General features: G+C 44.3%; 1 protein-coding gene across 3 annotated transcripts in view; it reads left to right on the top strand.

Annotated features, from left to right (window-relative positions):
* kcnh5b (potassium voltage-gated channel, subfamily H (eag-related), member 5b) overlaps positions 1 to 22984 on the top strand; it is a 575581-nt gene that overhangs the window by 157322 nt on the left and 395275 nt on the right. For all 3 annotated transcript variants that reach the window (XM_034194844.1, XM_034194843.1, XM_034194842.1), the window contains one exon: positions 15766 to 15923. In XM_034194844.1, the coding sequence (XP_034050735.1) occupies positions 15766 to 15923 (158 nt within the window). The remainder of the gene's footprint in view (positions 1 to 15765; positions 15924 to 22984) is intronic.

Below are 22984 nucleotides of genomic sequence, written 5' to 3'. Positions count from 1 at the left end.
AAGCCCGCTGGTCACTGTTCTTCGGCCGTTTTGACTTCCGGATCACCTACCGTCCCGGGACCAAAAATCAAAGATCGGATGCTTTGTCCCGGGTACATGAAGACGAAGTCAGAACGGAGTCGTCGGATCCCCCGGATCCCATCATCCCGGAGTCCACTATCGTGGCCACCCTCACCTGGGACGTGGAGAAGACCGTCCAGGAGGCCCTGGCACGAAACCCGGACCCCGGAACCGGGCCGAAGAACAGACTCTACGTCCCACCAGAGGCAAGGGCTGCGGTCCTGGACTTCTGTCACGGTTCTAAGCTCTCCTGTCATCCTGGGGTGCGAAGAACCGTGGCAGTCGTCCGGCAGCGTTTGTGGTGGGCGTCCCTGGAGACTGACGTCCGGGATTATATCCAGGCCTGTACCACCTGCGCCAGGGGCAAAGCCGACCACCGCAAGTCCTCGGGTTTGCTACAGCCGCTGCCCGTACCTCATCGCCCCTGGTCCCACATCGGCCTGGATTTTGTCATGGGCCTCCCGCCGTCCCAGGGAAACACCGTCATCCTCACGATAGTGGACCGATTCTCCAAGGCGGCCCACTTCGTGGCCCTCCCGAAGCTCCCAACAGCCCAGGAGACAGCGGACCTCCTGGTCCACCACGTCATCCGGCTGCATGGGATACCATCAGACATCATCTCCGATCGCGGTCCCCAGTTCTCCTCGCACGTCTGGAGGAGCTTTTGCCGGGAACTGGGGGCCACGGTCAGTCTCTCGTCCGGGTATCACCCCCAAACCAACGGGAAAGCAGAACGGGCCAATCAAGAGATGGAGCAGACGCTACGTTGTGTGACAGCCGCGCACCCGGCGGCCTGGAGTACTCATCTGGCCTGGATCGAGTACGCCCACAACAGTCAAGTGTCATCAGCCACCGGCCTCTCCCCTTTTGAGGTGTGTTTGGGGTATCAGCCCCCATTGTTTCCGGTGGTTGAGGGAGAGGTCGGTGTGCCCTCGGTCCAGGCCCACCTGCGGAAGTGCCGTCGGGTGTGGCGTGCCGCCCGTTCTGCTTTGTTGAGGGCCCGGATGAGGGCGAAGACCCATGCAGACCGGCGGCGGACCCCGGCTCCTACGTATCGTCCTGGGCAGGAAGTGTGGTTGTCCACCAAGGACATTCCACTGCAAGTGGCCTCCCCGAAACTACAGGACCGGTACATAGGACCGTTTAAGATCCTCAAGGTCATCAATCCCGCCGCAGTGAGGCTTAAGCTCCCGGCCTCACTGCGGATTCATCCAGTGTTCCATGTCTCGAGAATCAAACCACATCACACCTCACCCCTCTGCGCTCTGGGTCCGGCACCACCTCCTGCCCGGATCATCGACGGCGAGCCGGCTTGGACTGTGCGCCGGCTACTGGACGTCCGACGGATGGCCCGGGGTTTTCAATATCTGGTGGACTGGGAAGGGTACGGTCCCGAAGAACGCTCCTGGGTGAAGAAGAGCTTCATCCTGGACCCGGCCCTCCTGGCCGACTTCTACCGCCGCCATCCGGACAAGCCTGGTCGAGCGCCAGGAGGCGCCCGTTGAGGGGGGGGGTCCTGTTGTGTGGGCCACTGAAGAGGAGGTACTGCTGGCCCACCACCACCAGAGGGCGCCCTGCCTGGAGTGCGGGCTCCAGACATCGGAGGGCGCTGCCGCCTCACAGGAGTAGCCAGGGTGACAGCTGTCACCCATCACCTGAGACAGCTGATATCAATCACCAGGGAGGTATATCAGCAGGATGGCATCTCCACCTCATTGCCGAGATATCGCTCTACTAAGGAGGTAACGAACTCAGCCAGTTGTGTTATTCAGAGAAGTAATACTTTGTTGCTTGTGCTTAGGTCAGCTGAAGACCGTATTGGACGTGGTTGGATAAGTACTCACATTCCAATCCTACAGTGCTGTTTTTGAGTAGAGGTGGAGGTGGTGTTTCCACCCTGTGTGTTGCTGGGTGCGGCCGCACCCACACCTGACTGTTTCTGTTCCTTGCCAGCAGTACCGGATCCGACGAGCGGAGGCAGTGGCCACCTGGGAGTTCGGGACTTGGTGGCTCCAGTATTCCCGGGGTTCGGTGGCAGAGGAAATCGGATGGTTCTGGTTCGACTCGGACAGACGTCTGCTATCGTCGAGCCTGCCCACACGACACCATTGGAATTCGGCTTACTGCTATAATTGTAATCTGTTGTGTTTGTTGTGCGTGTTCACAACAGTAAAGCTTTGTGATTTGACTTCCTCCATTGTCTGTTCATTTGTGCCCCCTGTTGTGGGTCCGTGTACCTACACTTTCCCAACACCACAGCCATGTTGAGGTCTCTCCAGAAATGTTCAACCAAATTTGGGTCTGGGCTTTGTCTGGACCACTCAAAGACATTCACAGAGTTCTCCTGAAAACACTCCTTTGATATCTTGGCTGTGTGCTTAGGGAGGGAACAATGAAGCATTTTAGTCTTTCTATATGAAAAATTTGGTGGAATTACAAAAGGAAAAATGAAAAATTGCTATTTGAAGCAAATATGCAAATTATCTCATTAAATATGCATGATACAAAGATGGCCTGAGTGAAAATTGATTCTACGGAAAAACTGGTCTATGAACAACAAAGAAAATTTTGGCACCTAAATTGATCGAATTGTTATGGAAATATCCCTGTCTAATTGTCCTGCTGAAAGATGAACCGTTGCCCCATTCTGAGGTCAAGAGCACTCTGGATCCAGGATGTCTCTGTACATTGCTGCATTCATCTGTCCCTCAATCCTGACTAGTCTCCCATTTCCTGCTGCTGAAAAACATCCCCACAGCATGATGCTACCACCACCATGCTTCACTGTAGGGATGGTGCCTGGTTTCCACCAAATATGACGCCTGGCATTCACATCAAAGAGTTCAATCTTTGTCTCATCAGACCAGAGAATTTTGTTTCTCATGGTCTGAGAGTGCTTCAGGTGTCTTTTGGCAAATTCCAGGTGGGCTGCCATGTGCTTTATACTTTGGAGTGGCTTCCGATTGGTCAATCTACCATACAGGCTTGGTGGATTGTTGCAGCGATGGTTAGCCTTCTGGAAGTTTCTCCTCTCTCCACAGAGGAATGCTGGAGCTCTGACAGAGTGACAGTCAGGTTCCTGGTCACCTCCCTGACTAAGGCCCTTCCCCCCAACTGCTCAGTTTAGATGGGCGCCCAGCTCTCGGAAGAGTCTTAATGGACTGGAACTTCTTCCATTTATGGATAATGGAGGCCACTGTGCTCATTGGGACCTTCAAAGCAGCAGAAAGTTTTCTGTACCCTTCTCCAGATTTGTGCCGCAAGACAACCCTGTCTCCAAAGTCTACAGACAATTCCATTGAATTCATGCTTGGTTTGGGCTCTGACATGCACTGTCACCTGTTGGAACTTACAGTGCATCTGGAAAGTATTCACAGTGCTTCACGTTTTCCACATTTTGTTATGTTTACAGCCTTATTCCAAAATGGATGAAATTTATTTTTCCTCAAAATTCTACACACAATACCCCATAATGACAATGTGATTTTTTTGCAGTTTTGTTAAAAATAAAAAAAAGTAAGAAATCACACAAAAAGCACACGCTCTCTCAGTGTATCCAATGTTCAATGAACTGAATTTACCCCAAATGGACTCCAGTTAAGCTGTAGAAACAGCTCAAGGATGATCAGTTGAACCAGGATGCACCTGAGCTGAATTTTGAGCTTCATGGAAAGGCTGTGAATAGTTATGTACCTGTCATTTCTTAATTTTTTTAATTTTAACAAATCTCAAAAAAAAAAATCATTTTTCACATTGTCATAATGCGGTATTATGTGTAGAATTTTGAGGAAAAAATGAAAAAAAATTCAAACGTAACAATATCATACAGCTTGTAAATGATCATAAAATGTAATAATGCATTGATGAATAGAACACAAAGTGTTTAAAAATGCAGTTCTGAGTAAATTTTGAGCTCTGTTGATGTCGATGTATTTATATTTGAGCAATTTGTGGGAAATTGGATTTCTCTAATATAACACAATTGTCAAAAGTGAGTTTTGCAAGTAAACTTTGCAAAATCTTGAAATTCTTAGAATGCCTAAGCAGAGGGTCACCCCTTTGAGTCTGGTCTGCTTGAGGTCTCTTCCTGAATATCATCAGAGGGAGTTTTTCCTTACCACTGTCACCTGTGTGCTTGTCTTGGGGTTGGTAAGGTTAGACCTTACTTATGTGAAGCGCTTTGAGGCAGCTTTGTTGTGCTATATAAATGAAATAAATTAAATTGAATTGAATCACAAGCTTTAATGCTTACATTTTAAGATCTCTAGCGTTGCAAAAAGTGAACCTGTTTTTGCACTATGCAGGATGCTTTGTGTGCCTTTCTTATCTCTGACATTGCAGTGCTTTGTCAGAGGGCTGTGCGTGCTGTCGCACTGAGCGCATCCTATTGTTTGATGCTCCAGTAGGTGACTTGATTGCTTGGTTCAGGTGTCTCCTCTCCTCTGCCCTCTCACTGCCACTCAGTGATAAATTCAGTGTGATTCCCGCTGGGCGGCGTTTTATGCTGCATTTACGTGCTGGCACACAGCGCTGAGCACGCGAGAGAGGCTGCGAGCAAACCGATGGCATGTAAATTTCCAGCCACGAAAGAGGACACATCCAGCATTACTCTTCCCCTCTTCTTTGAAAAGATGTTTTTTGTTTCTGCTTTCCCATATTTGCAGGATGGAAGAACGGATGGATGCTGGCTGAAGTGTGTGTGTGTGTGTGTGTGTGTGTGTGTGTGTGTGTGTGTGTGTGTGTGTGTGTGTGTGTGTGTGTGGGCAGTGCAGTGGGAAGGAAAATAACATAGGGATTATTGTAAGAAGATAAATTCTCTTGTTTCTCTCTCTGGTGGCTGAAGCAAGCAAGAAGTATTTTTATTTTTATGCTTTTTACTTAAAAACACTGATATCCCATGCCAAGCTACAGACAGCTGCTGCCAACTCACATAAATGCACACACAGGCACACAAGCCTATTTATAAATGGCTGTATAGGCATATTACCTACATAGATCTAAGTGTAAACTCTCTGAGCCCTCTCATACACCAGGCACGAAGCAATGCACAGCACTGTGCAAGTACCATTCCTTGTTTACAACTGATGCAGTTGTTTTTATGTGCAGCACCCCTGGTGTTTCAATATCAACTGTACTTGCAGAAGCGGTTTAACGCGTCTTTGTTGATCTGGGATCCATATGGAACCAGCCCCCAACTGTTCAGCACAGAAATTAAATGGGGATTATTTGCAAAGTTTATTTCATAGTGTGAAATACAGATTTATTGTCACTGTGAGTAGTTTTTAAAGTAGTAGTTACATAAATAATTACATAAATTTCAATGCAGAGTTGCAGTGAAAGCAAAGCAGTCGTGCATTCATGTGAGAGGAGCATGTTAAATGCAGACAGCGTCTGGCGCCTTGCACTCAGCTTGGCTTGGGGCAGCCTGCTGCTGACTCTTCACAAATCCGGATACAAGCAAGGAAAAAAAAAAAAAGCTCAATAATAGAATTTGAGGACAGAGTGTCTCACTGAGTGTAGCACAGGCAGAGCCGTGATGGCTTCGAGTTCACTGAGCTCTGGAAAACTACTTTTCCTGTCTTTTGCTCATGATGTGTCATTTAGAAAGGAAAGTTAGATTTGTCTCCGCTTTTGTTTGTTGTTTTTTGATCTGATAAATGATCCAATCCATGACTCAAAACTGTGATCTGATCCATGGGTTTTGTCATCTGTTGCAGCCTAACCAGGCATTCATCTGCACTCACAGAAATATTTAACCCTAACTTTTAAGATTTATGTAATTTTATTACATGACAAATTCCCATTTACTTTTTTTTTAGATAATTTTAATACAAACCTACCAAATAAACCTTACATGATGCATATTCATTACCGTAATAAATCTTGAACATAATTATTATGCAATTCAAATAATATACTTTATATATTTTAAATAAATACTGACATTATTATTGATTTAGAGTAATTATATTTTATTAATACTAAATACATAAAGCTGAGGATTATGCATTTCAAAGGAATAGGATTTATTACAGTAATGAATATGCATCATGTAAGGTTTATTTGGTAGGTTTGTATTAAAATTATCTAAAAAAGTAAATGGGAATTTATCATGTAATAAAATTACAGAAATCTTAAAAGTTAGAGTTAAATATTTCTGTGAGTGTGTGTGCCCATGGATGTGTTGGTCTTAAAATAAATGTTGCAGTGTTAATGTTGCCATTAATATAATTTAGTATTTTTTTTTAATTCACAAGTTAGCAGCATGAGCCTGAATTAGCAGGTATCAATAGCTAGGTAGCTTTAGCTACACTGACAGTGCTGTTGTTATTGATGCTGACTGTGGTGGATGCTGGCGAAATTTTAGTCATAGTTTTTAATATCTACACCTATGCCACGTGTTATTAGAGCCACCTCCCAGCCTGCAAAATTGAAAAGGAGTTTTGCTGGCGACATGTTAGCGGAGCTGGTAAAACGGATATTTGCGACCGTATAACAGCATGAACGTCCGGAAATAATCAGACACAAGGGGGTTATTCCCATTCTAATCCAATACCATAATTTGCATGGTTTATTTTTCTGTAGGTGCTTTGGTCGGCGAGGCTTACCGTGAGGCAGCGTCGCTCCAACAGCGGTCAGGGTGCGGATTAATCCATCAAATGTGTAATGGTAATTCTGTGTCAGACTCCACATCAATACTTTAGTATGGTAGCTTAAATTCACCCATTTTGGCGGCAGCATCAGTCCGCGACTTTCTCTCGCTCTCAGCTAACAGTGCCATTATGACATCTGCGTAGCAGCACGCACAGCTGGTGTTCTGTCAAATTGTGTGTTTCGTCGTATAACTCGACAGTTCCGCGTCACGACAATACTGCTGCGGATGTCAAAATGTCAAAATTATGTTTGTCTTTTTTTCAGAAAAGTGGGCACCAGGTCCAATCTCTAGTAGAGTGTTGTGCACATGACACAACACACGCATCCAGGGTGTATCCAGAGTGCATCCCTCATGCAACCTGTCTGCAAGGTTTAGTGTTTTAGGGCCCTGTAACACCTTAACGATTTAGCCAACGTATGCCGACTATATTAAAAATGCTAGCATACGTGGGCGTATGTCTAATACATTTTGCAGCTGTTACACCTTGAGGATTTAGCCGAGCGGTTCGGGTCGGTACTATACGGTATGATACGTGTCGGAACTGGTAAGTCTGGCTTGGTTTGTGTTTCCACTGCTGGCAGAACCCTTTTGCTTGGCGGGTGCAACACTTAAATATTGCCTCCACACTGAGCAAGAGTAATTTAACCTTACTTTATTTTATTTTAGTCTTGGTGGATCATGGGATTTATTTTTATCGCGTACAGAATGCTGAAGAATCGACCGATGCCTGTGGCAAATGCTGCCATGAATGAATGAGGCGCTGTCAATCAATCAATCAATCAATTTTATTTATATAGCGCCAAATCACAACAAACAGTTGCCCCAAGGCGCTTTATATTGTAAGGCAAGGCCATACAATAATTACGTAAAAACCCCAATGGTCAAAACGACCCCCTGTGAGCAAGCACTTGGCGACAGTGGGAAGGAAAAACTCCCTTTTAACAGGAAGAAACCTCCAGCAGAACCAGGCTCAGGGAGGGGCAGTCTTCTGCTGGGACTGGTTGGGGCTGAGGGAGAGAACCAGGAAAAAGACATGCTGTGGAGGGGAGCAGAGATCAATCACTAATGATTAAATGCAGAGTGGTGCATACAGAGCAAAAAGAGAAAGAAACACTCAGTGCATCATGGGAACCCCCCAGCAGTCTAAGTCTATAGCAGCATAACTAAGGGATGGTTCAGGGTCACCCGATCCAGCCCTAACTATAAGCTGTGACTCTTTCAACTTTTAATATAAGTTAATTGTCTTGTTATGGCACAAACAGCTGGTCTTCTCTGGTTCAGGCTGAGAAACTCACCTGGAGCAGAAAAACCACAGAGGGACTTCTTTGAAAACACTACATTTCTTCAGCCATGACATGGAATTAAAGTATTTTCAGATGTCATTTTCCAAATTCAGGACACTTTATCTGGATAAGTTTTTGTCAGTATGTGATGATGAATCTGACCAAAATGACAAAACTGCTAACATTAAGACTATATTTACTCATTGTGTGAATGGTTTTAATATTTGAAACAGTCTGAACTGTTCTCATGACTGTAGTTTTCAGTTTGTCAGACAATCAGTGGAGAGCATCAATGCACATATATCGACTTATGAGTAATTTACAAGAAACTTGTGTGAACAATCACATAACTTACATAGAACTTATGTTGCGCATATGTGGAATGTATCAGACATATGCTGGCATACGTCAAAAATATTATGCATGCCCCAAATGTTTCAAAGTACTCGTATTATGGCATATCAGTGTGCTTCAACTTGTTCTTAACTTATAAAAAACCTACCCATAACTTATTAGACGTACACCAGCATATGCCAGCGTTTTTAATATGGTCAGCAAAAACTGGCTAAATCATCAAGGTGTGACAGGTGTGTTGACATGGATGCCTCCATGAAAATCAGTACACAATGCAGCTGTAAAGTGAGTGTGTTTCAGGCCTAACCCAGTTTACCTAGCTTGTTAGCATGAGTTAGGTTGGTGGATTCATGGTTAAGAGTTATATATCAGATTCTGATACACAACCTGTCCACTTTTCACCTCCTTACCATTTATGGGTTTGTCAGGAGTTAGGCACTACAAAGATGGTGACGTATACAGTACATCCAGAAAGTATTCACAGCACTTCAATTTTTCCACATTTCGTTATGTTACAGTCTTATTCCAAAATTAATTAAATCAGTTTTTTGCTCAACATTTTAAACGCAATACCACATTATGACAACATGAAAAGTTTTTTTTTGAGATTTTTGCAGATTTATTAAAAATGAAAGAAAAAAACCTAAGAAATCACATCAATACATAAGTATTAACAGCTTTTCAATGAAGCTTAAAATTAAGCAAAGGTGCATCATGTTTTGTGCTGATCATCATTGAGAGGGTTCTACAGCTTAACTGGAGTCCACCTGGGGTAAATTCAGTTGATTGGACATTATTTGGAAAGGCACATACCTGACTATATAACAGGTCCCACAGTTGACAGTGCATGTCTGAGCAGAAAACAAGGATGAAGTCAAAGGAATTGTCCGTAGATGTCTGTTGGATTGTCCCGATGCACAAATTTGGGGAAGGGTTCTGTTGCTTTGAAGGCCCCAAATGAGCACAGTGGCCCCCATCATCTGTAAATGGAAGAAGTTCACATCCACCAGGACTCTTCCTAGAGCTGGCCGCCCATCTAAACTGAAGGGCCTTCCAGTCCAATCCAATCCAGTTTATTTGTAGAGCACATTTAAAAACAAGATGACTAAAGTGCTGTGCAACAAAGATAAAAATAAAATGGATAATTAGTAGACAACAGTGGCAACAATATAAGTCTTTACAACAATAAAATCATCAAAAGCCAAAGAAAACAAATATGATTTAAGGTGAGATTTAAAGGCTAGAAGTGAATCTGCCTGCCTGATATAGAGAGGCAGGTCATTCCACAATCTGGGACTAACAATGGAAAAAGCTCTGTCACCTCTGAGTTTGAACTTGGTCTGAGGAACTACAAGCAGAGCTTGATCTCGTGACCTGAGAGGTCATGATGGAGAATAAGACACAAGCAGGTCAGACAGATAACGTGGGGCAAGATCAGTGAGACATTTAAAAACAATAAAATTTTAAAATCAGTATGATATCGAACTGGCAACCAGTGAAGGGAAGAAAGAATGGGTGAAATATGGTCATGCTTCTAAGATCCAGTTAAAAGACAGGCTGCAGCAAGGCCTGGCTGATACCGGCATACAGCACATTACAATAGTCCAACCGAGTCATGCCTTGAAAGTGAGGACTTTATCTTAGCTAGCTGCCTCAAGTGAAATAAACTTGCCTTCACAACAGCACTGATTTGTTTATCAAGTATAAAATCTCCATCCATTTTCAATCCAAGGTTACAAACAGTAGATTTGTGTCAATGGTCCAAGGTTTATTGAACCACAACTACCTGATTTACTTGGCCCAGACAAAAGAACTTCAGTTTTCATTAAAGAGTAGAAAGTTTGCAGACATCTAGTCTTTAATGTTCTCAATGCACTCTAAGAGCTGATTGGCACCAAATGCATTCTCACACTTTAGGGGCACACAGATTTGGCTGTCATCGGCATAGAGTTGGAATGACACCCCAAATCTACAAAAAAAAACCGATCCCAGCGGAAGCAGGTACAATGAAAAAAGAAGTGGCCCAAGAATGGGCCCTTGTGGTACACCACATGACAGGGGGGCTGTGGAGGAAACAAAATCTCCAAGTCTTACACAAAAACTCTTATCTGTTAAGTAGGATCTGAACCATTCTAGAGCATAGCCCTGAATGCTGACCACATTCTTAAGGTCATCCAAGAGGATCTCATGATCCACTGTGTCGAATGCAGTGGTCAGATCTAACAACACCAAAACAACAGTGTGACCAGAATCAGTGGACACCAGCATGTCGTTAAAAACCCTCATCAAAGCTGACTCAGTACTATGAAAATTCTTAAAACCAGATTGAAAGACCTCAGGGATCTCATGCTCATGCTCTAAGAGTACTTTCAGCTGATTAAAAAAATTTTTTTCTTGAACTTCTGACAGAAATGGTAGTTTGGAAATAGGGCGAAAGTTGGATAGATCACTAGGCTCAAGACCAGCCTTTTTTTTAATAAAGCTTGAACAACCGCACACTTCAGGCTAGCGGGCACTACCCCATTTATCAAGCCTTTGTCAAGGAGGTGACCAAGAACCTGACGGTCACTCTGTCAGAGCTCCAGCATTCTTCTGTGGAGAGGAGAACCTTCCAGAAGGACAACCATATCTTCAGCAATCCATCAATCAGGCTTGTGTGGTAGAGCAGCCAGACAGAAGCAACTCCTTAGTAAAAGGCACATTGCAGCCCGTCGAGTTTGCCAAAAAGGCACCTGAAGGACTCTCAGACCATGAGAAACAAAATTCTTTGATCTGATGAGACAAAGCTTGAACTCTTTGGTGTGAATGCCAGGCATCATGTTTGGTGGAGACTGGGCACCATCTCTACAGTGAAGCATGGTGGTGGCAGCATCATGCTGTGGGGATGTTTTTCAGCAGCAGGAAGTGGGAGACTAGTCAGGATTGAGGGAAACATGAATGCATCGATGTACAGAGACATCCTGGTTGAAAACCTGCTCCAGAGCGCTCTTAACCTCAGACTGGGGTGAAGAGTCATCTTTCAGCAGGACAATGACCCTAAGCACACAGTTATAATATCAAAGGACTGGCTTCAGGACAACTCTGTGAATTTCCTTGAGTGGCCCAGTCAGAGCCCAGACCTGAATCTGATTGAACATCGCTGGAGAGATCTGAAAATGGCTGTGCACTGACGCTCCCCATCCAACCTGATGGAGTTTGAGAGGTGCTGCAAAGAGGAATGGACATGGGCATTTCTTAGTTCTTTGATAAGATTAAAAAAAAATAAAAAATCATGTTGTCCTTATGTAGTGTTGCGAGTAGAATCTTGAGGAAAAAAATATTTACTCCATTTTGGAATAAAGGCTGTAACATATCAACATGTGGAAAAAGTGAATTGCTGTAAATACTTTCCCTGCAGAGCTACACCACTTGAAAATCTAACTTTTTCTTGAGAAATCCTGTGGTTGATTTTATGGAGAGTTTACCCATTATTGTTGCAGTCTATGGGTTTGACACACATCAGCAACAAGTGCTACAGGCGTCAGTAAGAATAAGAACAAAACTGAAGTACTGGTGACCGTGGCAGTATAGCAAAGGAAAAAAATAAAAACGTGCTAACACTCTGTGCTGATGTTCCCTGAGGGGCCAACTGTAGTGATGTGAGGAGGTGAATGTGTGTGTGTGTGTGTGTGTGTGTGTGTGTGTGTGTGTGTGTGTGTGTGTGTGTGTGTGTGTGTGTGTGTGTGTGTGTGTGTGTGTGTGTGTATTTGTGTTGACTGAGGTGGGAATGAGCCCTGCAGGTATTGAAGCCACTGACTGTTGTTGAGAGCAAATGACACCTTAGAGTCAAATGTACAGGCGTCGGAAAGGTCTAATGCAGGTTGACCTTTCTACATGACCTGCATGTTGCCGCCACCCAGAACGGCCAAGCTGACAGAGAATCTCAGCATGCTGTATCAGGGTGGGTGGGTGGGTATTATAACGCCTGTTGTTTGCACGGAGGGATGGAAGGAAGTTGTCGTAGCTCAACCTGTCTACTGGATGGTAAGTAATGTAAAATGAAAGACGACTGAATGTTGGGATTAATTGGCACAATTAATCGTAGATAGAGTACATATTTAAAATACATAACCAGCTGGACAATACAACCACCAACAACCACGAAGTAAGTCTATTCTTAAATCGTTAGGGTGATGTTTTTGTTATACCCCTTATATAGCGATGAAAGTCTGCACTGAAAGCACATCTTGATTGTTTCATTTCAAGAATGAGACGAGATAATCAGCTCCGATTGGCTGATTTCTGGTCTGATATTTTCCCATATCAGGCCATTACCATGACGGTCAGATTTGCGATTTTGATTACAATTTTCATGGTGCAAAATAAAACAAATAAAAAGCAAACAAAGTAATGGAGGAATTAACAGCAAACTAGTTCGAAGTGGACGCGAAGACCAAATGAAGACCAACAAGATGAAAACACAGCTCCGAACAGTTAAGAACAGATTGAAAACTTCGTTACAAACCAGAAAGTTAAAACACGATTGGAAAAAACAAGTTGGACATGAACGTACTCCATAAATATCTAAACAGCATCGGAAAAAACACAGATATAAAGAGGCAGTTCGAGGAAAGAAACTGCCAGCCTGAAACCTCTGTGTTGAATTCGGAACACGGAGGTAGTAAGGATGGTTTGCTTCCATCCGCTTTGCCTCTAGCCATAAGTAAAGAGGTAGTACAAGTGCCCGACATTTGTCAGACCATTTGTCATGAAAATAGGAATAAAGCAAAGACAATCTTGCATCATCTCTTCTGAGGGACAGAGGAAGTGTAGAGAAAACAGGTCATCTCCAACAAGGTTTCTTAAGCAATTTTCCACTCTATCCAAACAAGATAGTGTGTTCTTGGCAGCCCCAGCCCAGATGTGGCAGCAGCATTCCATTTTGGGTCTTATTTGGCGCTTATATAGATACAAAATATCAGCAGGAGTCAGACATCTTATTGAACGATAGAAAGACCCTACAATTTTACCAGCAGTTTTAGCAACAGACAGTATATATGAGTGTCACTTACGATCCGGGGTAAATTTAAGGCCTAGCAGTTGTTCGATGCAGGGAGCTTCATGGACAACAGACCCCTTCATATTAACAGAGAGGAAGGATGGATCTAATTAACAGTGATGAAATGAGAGTAACTTGGTGTTTTGAGTTGTTGAAGGTCACGATCCACTTATTTCCACTTATTTCTAAGAAGAGAGATCACTAGACAAAGACTGATCATTGTGGTTTCTGGAAGTGTTGTATCATCAGCATAGATATTGATGAATGATTTAATGATATGATCAGGAAGGTCATTTATGAATATCAGGAACAAAGTAGGTTCAAGAAGAGATCCCTGTGGAGTATTTGCATTTGTTGAGCTATACAAATAAAGATGTTTTTTGGGACCAGGTGATTTTCATTGATCTTGACATGTAGCAAACTCACACAGTACACCCAAAACACACGTGGTGCACAGCTTCACAACATGACGGAAGTAGTAGCAATACAAAAAGAGGCGTGTTAGCATGATGTTCTGCTCTTTAGCTCTACCTGGTTAGCAGAGCTGAATAAGTTTATTTATTCATTATTTTACTCTTAACCCTCAAGCGATCAAGTTATATTAGCAACAAATATGATCGAGTGACCTCACTGACTTTATATTGGAATACTGCTATATAAATGATTGTTTAAAGGTTGTTCATATTTATTTCACTCTCGAATATATTTATCGGTCATCCTTTTTACCCTCACTTTGGGCATCAAAAATCAGTTTCAATGCTTGTGCAGCTGTAAATCTTGCTTTTCTAGGTCTGTTGGCCATGCTTCCTTACAAAACAGTAAAATATAATGATTAGAGTTGCCAAAAAACAATACCATCTGAAGCTATAATGTTGAAAATCTCATAGCTCTTCCTGGGGGGGTCATAAGTGACCCAACACAAGTTTGGATTATACTTTCCACAAGGATTGGCTGATCCTTGCAAAATTCTATGAACAAATGCAGAACAAATAGATTGACAAATTCATGGTAGAAGACTTTTTCTGATTAAAATTAGAAAATTGGTGCACAAAAATATATGCCTGGGGTCATAAATGACCCCACTCGGATGCTTGAGGGCTAAGGTAGCTGAATTTTCATATTATATTATTTTATTTTTAATGCATTGAACAGTAGCAGTCAAAGTCCTCTGGGCAGAAACTTCTGTTTGTGTTGTGGAGCTTTGCAAAGCATTTCTGTGCTTGAGTGCATTGTGTTTGCAGCAGACAGTCTTATCAAATTAAGTTATTACCTGCGCTGCATGTTATATTCTTGTTCTTTGAGTTTGCAAGCATTCTTTTTTAATCTGCAAGATGTTTTTTGAAGCATGATTCAATTCAGCCTGTTGTTGAACTGAATCAAGTGTTCTTAGCATTTGTAAATGTTCTCTGAATTCAATAGTATTGTCTTAATTTGGAAGTGTTGTGTCCCCTGTCTGCCACTGTAAAGTGACTCTGTTCTGTGACTACTTAATTCAGAGACATATGAGTTTCAGATAGTACAAATCGTGATCAGTTCAGTTATTTTTAATGCAAGTGTGAAAGTAAGAACATGCAATAAAAACACCACTAAATTAACTAAAGATTCCAATCCACCTAACCTGCATGTCTTTGGATGTGGGTGGAAACCGGCACACCTGGAGGAAACCCATGCAAACATGGGGAGAACATGCAAACTCCACACAGAAAGGCCACAGGTGGGAATTGAACCCATGACCTTCTCGCTGTGAGGCAACAGTGCTAACCACTAAGCCACCGTGCTGCCTGGAAAGTGAACACATAGGATGAAAATTTTTTACCTCCAGCTCAGGATCAGGCAGCACAGCTCCCTTCATCCACATCTTCAGCCACATTCAATTTGTCATTTTCTCAGCTTTTCCAAGGAAATCACAGCAATATCAGGGTATTAGCAGACTTTTACCAAAAATCCTTAAGGACAACTTGCAGCTGGTTGTACATATTTCCACAATATTGTGAGGAAAGTTAACATCAGAAGCATCCATAAGGACTTTGCTGATCTGGTCTGCAGCTGTTAATTTACTGTCCCTCAACGCAGCAATTAAATGTCGTACAAATGTACATAAATCAAAGAAAGAAGAATGAACCACAGATTTAGAAGTTAAATGCATGCTACCAAATCTGTAGATCTTTCACATACACAAACAAACAAACAAAATCTTCTGATGTGACCCTGGCAAAAAATTAACTGCTGTTGTTGAGTTTGATGATCATTTTTTGCAAAGAATTTGACAAACTCTTTTTTGGCATTGTCCCTTTTGTTTTCTGTTGTCCTTCCTGTCCCTGCTGCTCCTTCTACCTCATCCTTTTCCCCCCGTTCTTTTTCCATTCTCGCCTCAGGGTATTAGCAGTCTGTTTAGCTCACTGAAAGTTGTCCGCCTGCTGCGTCTGGGCCGAGTGGCCCGGAAACTGGACCACTATTTGGAGTACGGTGCTGCTGTCCTGGTTCTGCTGGTCTGCGTGTTTGGGCTGGTGGCCCACTGGCTCGCCTGCATTTGGTAAGGTCGTTTTATGGGATTTACCGTGACTGATTTAATATATTTCTTGCTGTTTCTCAGGAAGATATCGCAAAAGTCCATGACTGTTTTTCATTGACATTTAGTGGAGAAATGGTTTGGGTCCAGGAAGGATCCATTATTTATTGGTGCAGATCCACAGCAAGTTGCCGTTTCTGCTTTTGATGATTAATCTTTGAAACCAACCTTTGATCCTGATTAGTGATTGCTGTGATTCTTATTACAAGATCAAAGGAATAAGGATCAGAGATAAAAGATAAGATTCACTATTAGGATCAAAGCTTCATATCTTTTTTGTACATTTTGCAGCTTTTGAGGAGTCACATTATCAAGATAGGTAGATAAGTCAAAAAAAATGGTGAGGTGCTAAACTACAAGACCACACCCTATGTACATATAATTATATTACATTTGTATCTGTCGCCACCTGAGAGGCGTTACATTAATAACATTTCATGCTGAAATAACACATATGGATAAACACCAATCCTTCATTTCCCGTGATGCTTTGCAGTGGGAGCTAAAATTGCAAAAATTAGGAATATCAGGAAATGACAAGGACACCCCATACAAACAGGCATGTACTCACCCAGTGAAAATACCACACGCATTTTAAACCCATGTGTGTTACATGTCATGTTTGTGATTTTTAATTATTTTTTATTTTTTAAATAAGCGATGCATTAAGTTTTCAACTTGTAACTGACAGTCAGGATGTGCAGTATTGGAATTGTAAGGGTGGCTGGGTTAATAATGATGTAACATAACCATCATTAACCCTCTGGGGCCGACGCCATCGTGAAGACCAAGCTTTACTAAATTATAAATAACTTTTTAATGATATGAGATAGAAACGTACTTTTTTTTGCTGAAAAGTTAACTCCACAGACTTTTGAGCCAGCCACTGGCCATCTTTGTACTCCTCATAGAAGCTGTGTGATGACATGCCCAATGTGAGTGTCCAATTGGAATTGGTTCACCGTCACATGGTTTTCCAAAATCCAATCGTAGGGCAGATTTACCTCACGTGAAAAGCCAAAGATCAACCCCCCTCTAGCTGCCACCTTATCGTGGTGGGGGAGTTTGCATACCCGGATGATCCTAGGAGCTATGTTGTCGGGGGCTTTGTGCTCCCTGTAGGGTCTCCCAAGGCAAACAGGTCCTAGGTGACGGGTCAGACTAAGGGCAGTTCAGAACCTCCATGACCAGTAAAAAACAAGGGCCGAGACGTCACCCGGTATGGCGGAACCGGGGTCCCACCCAGGAGCCAGGGTTGGGGCTCGCGCATGAGCGCCTGGTGGTCGGGCCTTAGCCCATGGGGCCCGGCCGGGCTCAGCCCAAAAAAGCGATGTGGGCCCGCCCTCCTGTGGGTTCACCACCTGCAGAGGGGGCCATGGGGGTCAGGTGCAGAGAGGATTGGGTGGCGTTCGAGGGCCGGTGGCCCGGCGGCCCGGTCCATGCCACAGCCCCTGGCTGTTGGGACGTGAATGTCACCTGCTAGGGGGGAAGGAGCCTGAGCTTGGTGCGAGAGGTTGAGAGATACCGACTAAGATAGTCAGGCTCACCTCCACGCACAGCTTGGCTCTGGTACCCAAATCCTGGAGAGGGCTGGACACTTCATTTTTCTGGCGTTGCCCATGGGGAGAGGCGGAGACCTGGGTCGCATTGCTATTGCTCCCCAGCTCAGTCGCCATGTGTTGGAGTTCACTCCGGTGAACGAGAGGGTCGCGTCCCTACGCCTACGGGTCGGGGACAGGTCTCTCACCGTTGTCTCGGCCTACGGCCGAGCAGCAGTGCAGAGTACCTGACCTTCCTGGAGTCCCTGGGAGGGGTACTAGGTAGCGCTCCGACGGGGACTCCATTGTTCTCCTGGGGATTTCAATGCCCATGTGGGCGGCGACAGTAAGACCTGGAGGGGCGTGATCGGGAAGCACGGCCTCCCCGATCTGAACCCGAGTGATGTTCAGTTGTTGGACGTCTGTGCTAGTCACAGTTTGTCCATCACGAACACCATGTTCGAGCACAAGGGTGTCCTTAAGTGCACGTAGCACCAGGACACCCTGAGCCGGAGGTCGATGATTGACTTTGTAGTCGTATCATCTGACCTTCGGCCACGTGTCTCGGACACTCGAGTGAAGAGAGGGGCAGAGCTGTCGACCGATCACTACCTGGTGGTGAGTTGGATCCGCTGGGAGGGGAGGAAGCCGGTCAGACCTGGCAGGCCCAAACGTATCATGAGGGTCTGCTGGGAACGACTGGCAGAACCCTTTGTCAGCGAAGTCTTCAACTCCCACCTCCGGGAGAGCTTCTCCCAGATCCCAGGGGAGGTTGGAGACATGTAGTCCGAGTGGACCATGTTCTCCACTTCCATTGTCGATGCGGCCACTTGTAGCTGTGGTCGCAAGGTCTCTGGTGCCTGTCGCGGCGGCAATCCCCGAACCCGGTGGTGGACACCGGAAGTAAGGGATTCCGTCAAGCTGAAGAAGGAGTCCTACTTATCTTTGTTGATAGGTGGGACCCCAGAGGCAGCTGACAGGTACCAGCAGGCCAAGCATGCCGCAGCCCGTGCGGTCACAGAGGCAAAAACTCAGGTCTGGGAGGAGTTCGGGGAGGCTATGGAGGAGGACTATCGGTCGGCCTCGAAGAGATTCTGGCAAACCTTCCGATGCCTCAGGAGGCAGAAGCAGCTCTCCACCAGCACTGTTTACGGTGAGGGTGGGGAGCTGTTGACCCTGACTGGGGATGTTGTCGGGCGGTGGAAGGAGTACTTCGAGGATCTCCTCAATACCATCGTCACATCTTCCAAAGAGGAAGCAGAGACTGGGGACTCAGAGGTGGACTCATCCATTACCCAGGCCGAAGTCACCGAGGTGGTTAGAAAGCTCCTTGGTGGCAAGGCTCCTGGGGTGGATGAAATCCGTTCTGAGTACCTTAAGTCTCTGGATGTTGTGGGACTGTCTTGGCTGACACACCTCTGCAACATCGTGTGGCGATCGGGGACAGTGCCTCTGGATTGGCAGACCGGGGTGGTGGTCCCTCTGTTTAAGAAGGGGGACCGGAGGGTGTGTTCCAACTATAGGGGGATCACACTCCTCAGCCTCCCCGGTAAGGTCTATTCCAGAGTACTGGAGAGGAGAATTCGACTGATGGTCAAACCTCAGATTCAGGAGGAGCAGTGTGGTTTTCGTCGTGGTCGCGGCACACTGGACCAGCTCTACATGCTCTGTCAGGTGCTCGAGGGTTCATGGGAGTTCGCCCAACCAGTTCACATGTGTTTTGTGGATCTGGAGAAGGCGTTCGACCGTGTCCCTCGGGGCACCCTGTGGGGAGTGCTCTGGGAGTACGGGGCCTGGGGTCCTTTGCTAAGGGCTATCCGGTCCCTGTACGACCGCAGCAAGAGCTTGGTTCGCATTGCCGGTAGTAAGTCAAACCTGTTTCCAGTGCACGTTGGCCTCCGCCAGGGCTGCCCTTTGTCACCGGTTCTGTTCATTATTTTTATGGACAGAATTTCTAGGCGCAGCCAGGGTGTAGAAGGGGTCTGGTTTGGGAACCACAGAATCTCATCTCTGCTGTTTGCGGACGATGTGGTTCTGTTGGCTTTGTCAAATCAGGACCTTCAGCGTGCACTGGGGCAGTTTGCAGCCGAGTTTGAAGTGTCCGGGATGAAAATCAGCACCTCCAAATCCGAGGCCATGGTTCTCGACCGGAAAAAGGTGCTTTGCCCTCTTCAGGTCGGTGGAGTGTCCTTGCCTCAAGTGGAGGAGTTTAAGTATCTCGGGGTCTTGTTCACAAGTGAGGGACGGATGGAGCGTGAGATCGATAGATGGATCGGTGCAGCATCTGCAGTGATGCGGTCGCTGTATCGGACCGTCGTGGTTAAGAGAGAGCTGAGTAGGGGGGCAAAGCTCTCGATTTACCGATCAATCTACGTTCTGAGCCTCACCTATGGTCATGAGATTTGGCTCATGACCGAAAGAACGAGATCGCGAGTACAAGCGGCTGAGATGAGTTTCCTCCGCAGGGTGGCTGGGCGCTCCCTTAGAGATAGGGTGAGGAGCTCGGTCACTCGGGAGGAGCTTGGAGTTGAGCTGCTGCTCCTCCACGTCAAAAAGAGTCAGTTGAGGTGGCTTGGGCATCTTTTCCGGATGCCCCCGGGACGCCTCGCTGGAGAGGTGTTCCGGGCACATCCCATTGGGAGGAGGCCCCGGGGAAGACCCAGGACATGCTGGAGGGACTTCATCTCTCGGCTGGCCCCGGAGGAGCTGGGGGAGGTGTGTGTGGATCGGGAGGTCTGGGCAGCTTTGCTTGATCTGCTGTCCCCGCGACCTGACTCCGGATAAAGCGGAAGAAAATGGATGGATGGATGGATGGATGAAAAGCCAAAGATCGTTTTCAGGAGTGATATGTTACTCGTTGGCCCGTTTGAATAGCCCCCTGGGTGAGTACATACTATTAGTACATACTCAATGCACCCTGCGCCATTACACACAGCAAAAGTGAAAGCAGACGGAGCAGACGGAGAGCCTCTGATGACAATCTCACATGCTCAAACAAAGAGTGTGTATCTATCAGGATTGCTCCACTAGTTTGCATGTGAATGTTACTAGATAACTCTGTTGCTTTCTCTGCATAAAGCACTTGTTTACCATATCAAAATAACAAAACACATAGACCATTTTGTATATATTGTTCAAAATGTGCATTTGTGTTTATTGTTTGAACCTTTTGTTGTACAGTCTTTCACACAAGACCTCAAATTACCTTTATAAAGTGCCAAAACAGTTGTTTATTATAGTTTGCTGTGTGTTTTGAATAAATGTTTGTGGAAAATTATTTTTTGCTTTATTTTTTCCTTGCCTATTTTTGATTGTAAACCTTTATTACACTTATAAAACACAACAAAAACATATACAACCCCTGGCAAAAATTATGGAATCACCGGCCTCAGAGGATGTTCATTCAGTTGTTTAATTTTGTAGAAAAAAAGCAGATCACAGACATGACACAAAACTAAAGTCATTTCAAATGGCAACTTTCTGTCTTTAAGAAACACTATAAGAAATCAAAAAAAAAAGATTGTGGCAGTCAGTAACGGTTACTTTTTTAGACCAAGCAGAGGAAAAAAATATGGAATCACTCAATTCTGAGGAAAAAAGTATGGAATCACCCTGTAAATTTTCATCCCCCAAATTAACACCTGCATCAAATCAGATCTGCTCATTGACATTGACCCTATGCCATGACATTGACCCTATGTGTCTTTTTGCAAGGAATGTTTTTGCAGTTTTTGCTCTATGGCAAGATGCATTATCATCTTGAAAAATGATTTCATCATCCCCAAACATCCTTTCAGTTGTCCAAAATATCAACATAAACTTGTGCATTTATTGATGATGTAATGACAGCCATCTCCCCAGTGCCTTTACCTGACATGCAGCCCCATATCATCAATGACTGTGGAAATTTACATGTTCTCTTCAGGCAGTCATCTTTATAAATCTCATTGGAAAGGCACCAAACAAAAGTTCCAGCATCATCACCTTGCCCAATGCAGATTCGAGATTCATCACTGAATATGACTTTCATCCAGTCATCCACAGTCCACAATTGCTTTTGCTTAGCCCACTGTAACCTTGTTTTTTTCTGTTTAGGTGTTAATGATGCCTTTCGTTTAGCTTTTCTGTATGTAAATCCCATTTCCTTTAGGCGGTTTCTTACAGTTCGGTCACAGACGTTGACTCCAGTTTCCTCCCATTCGTTCCTCATTTGTTTTGTTGTACATTTTTCAATTTTTGAGACATATTGCTTTAAGTTTTCTGTCTTGACGCTTTGATGTCTTCATTGGTCTACCAGTATGTTTGCCTTTAACAACCTTCCCATGTTGTTTGTATTTGGTCCAGAGTTTAGACACAGCTGACTGTGAACAACCAACATCTTTTGCAACATTGCGTGATGATTTACCCTCTTTTAAGAGTTTGATAATCCTCTCCTTTGTTTCAATTGACATCTCTCGTGTTGGAGCCATGATTCATGTCAGTCCATTTGGTGCAACAGCTCTCCAAGGTGTGTTCACTCCTTTTTAGATGCAGACTAACGAGCAGATCTGATATGATGCAGGTGTTAGTTTTGGGGATGAAAATTTACAGGGTGATTCCATAATTTATTCCTCAGAATTGAGTGAGTCCATATTTTTTCCTCTGCTTGGTCTAAAAAAGTAACCGTTACTGACTGCCACAATCTTTTTTTCTTGATTTCTTATAGTGTTTCTTAAAGCCAGAAAGTTGCCATTTGAAATGACTTTAGTTTTGTGTCATGTCTGTGATCTGCTTTTTTTCTACAAAATTAAACAACTGAATGAACATCCTCCGAGGCCGGTGATTCCATAATTTTTGCCAGGGGTTGTATATTCTGAAAGCACAGGTTGTCCTGAAAAAAAGAGACATAAAACGTGATTGTGAGATGCAGAGAGAGCTGTTAACAGCAATAATAAACATTTATGCCAGGCGAGTGAACTGTCCAAAAAATGCCCTCGGACTCCAGAGGGTTAATGTTTGGAAGGAAAAGGAATAAGGAAAAGAAAAAGGAAAAGAAAGGAAAAGGATAAAAGGAAAAGAAGTAATACTATGTGTCTTCGCAAGACATCACACCTCCACAATATAGAGGCTATTTTAAAAAAGGAAAAAAAATAAAGACATGGCACTGTGGATTCTGACACAGTGACAATAACACAGGCCGGCCCAGGTTGGCATTTTGAATAGGGAATTTTTTATAAAACTTTAAAACTGTATCAAGTATTTTTTTTTTTTTTTTAAAGCTCCACATTTTTGTTTTCCAACATAGCATTGTGTTAAGCACATGCTTTCACAAGATAAAGCTTCATCTCTGAGTAATTAATTTGGGACACCTACTTTTCATTCTGTTAGAGACATGAAACAAAATTCTACTCATCAAAGAAGTCTTCACTGTTTTTCACCTTTGAAGGTGAGAAGCCAAGGAACACATAGGTCTATCTTAGGAAGCAGGGATGACATTTGGCTCGACCT

The sequence above is a fragment of the Thalassophryne amazonica genome, chromosome 19, assembly GCF_902500255.1.
Source record: "Thalassophryne amazonica chromosome 19, fThaAma1.1, whole genome shotgun sequence".
Lineage (NCBI taxonomy): Eukaryota > Metazoa > Chordata > Actinopteri > Batrachoidiformes > Batrachoididae > Thalassophryne > Thalassophryne amazonica.
Note: the sequence above shows the minus strand (reverse complement) of the source record. Positions and strands in the feature narration are given on the sequence as shown.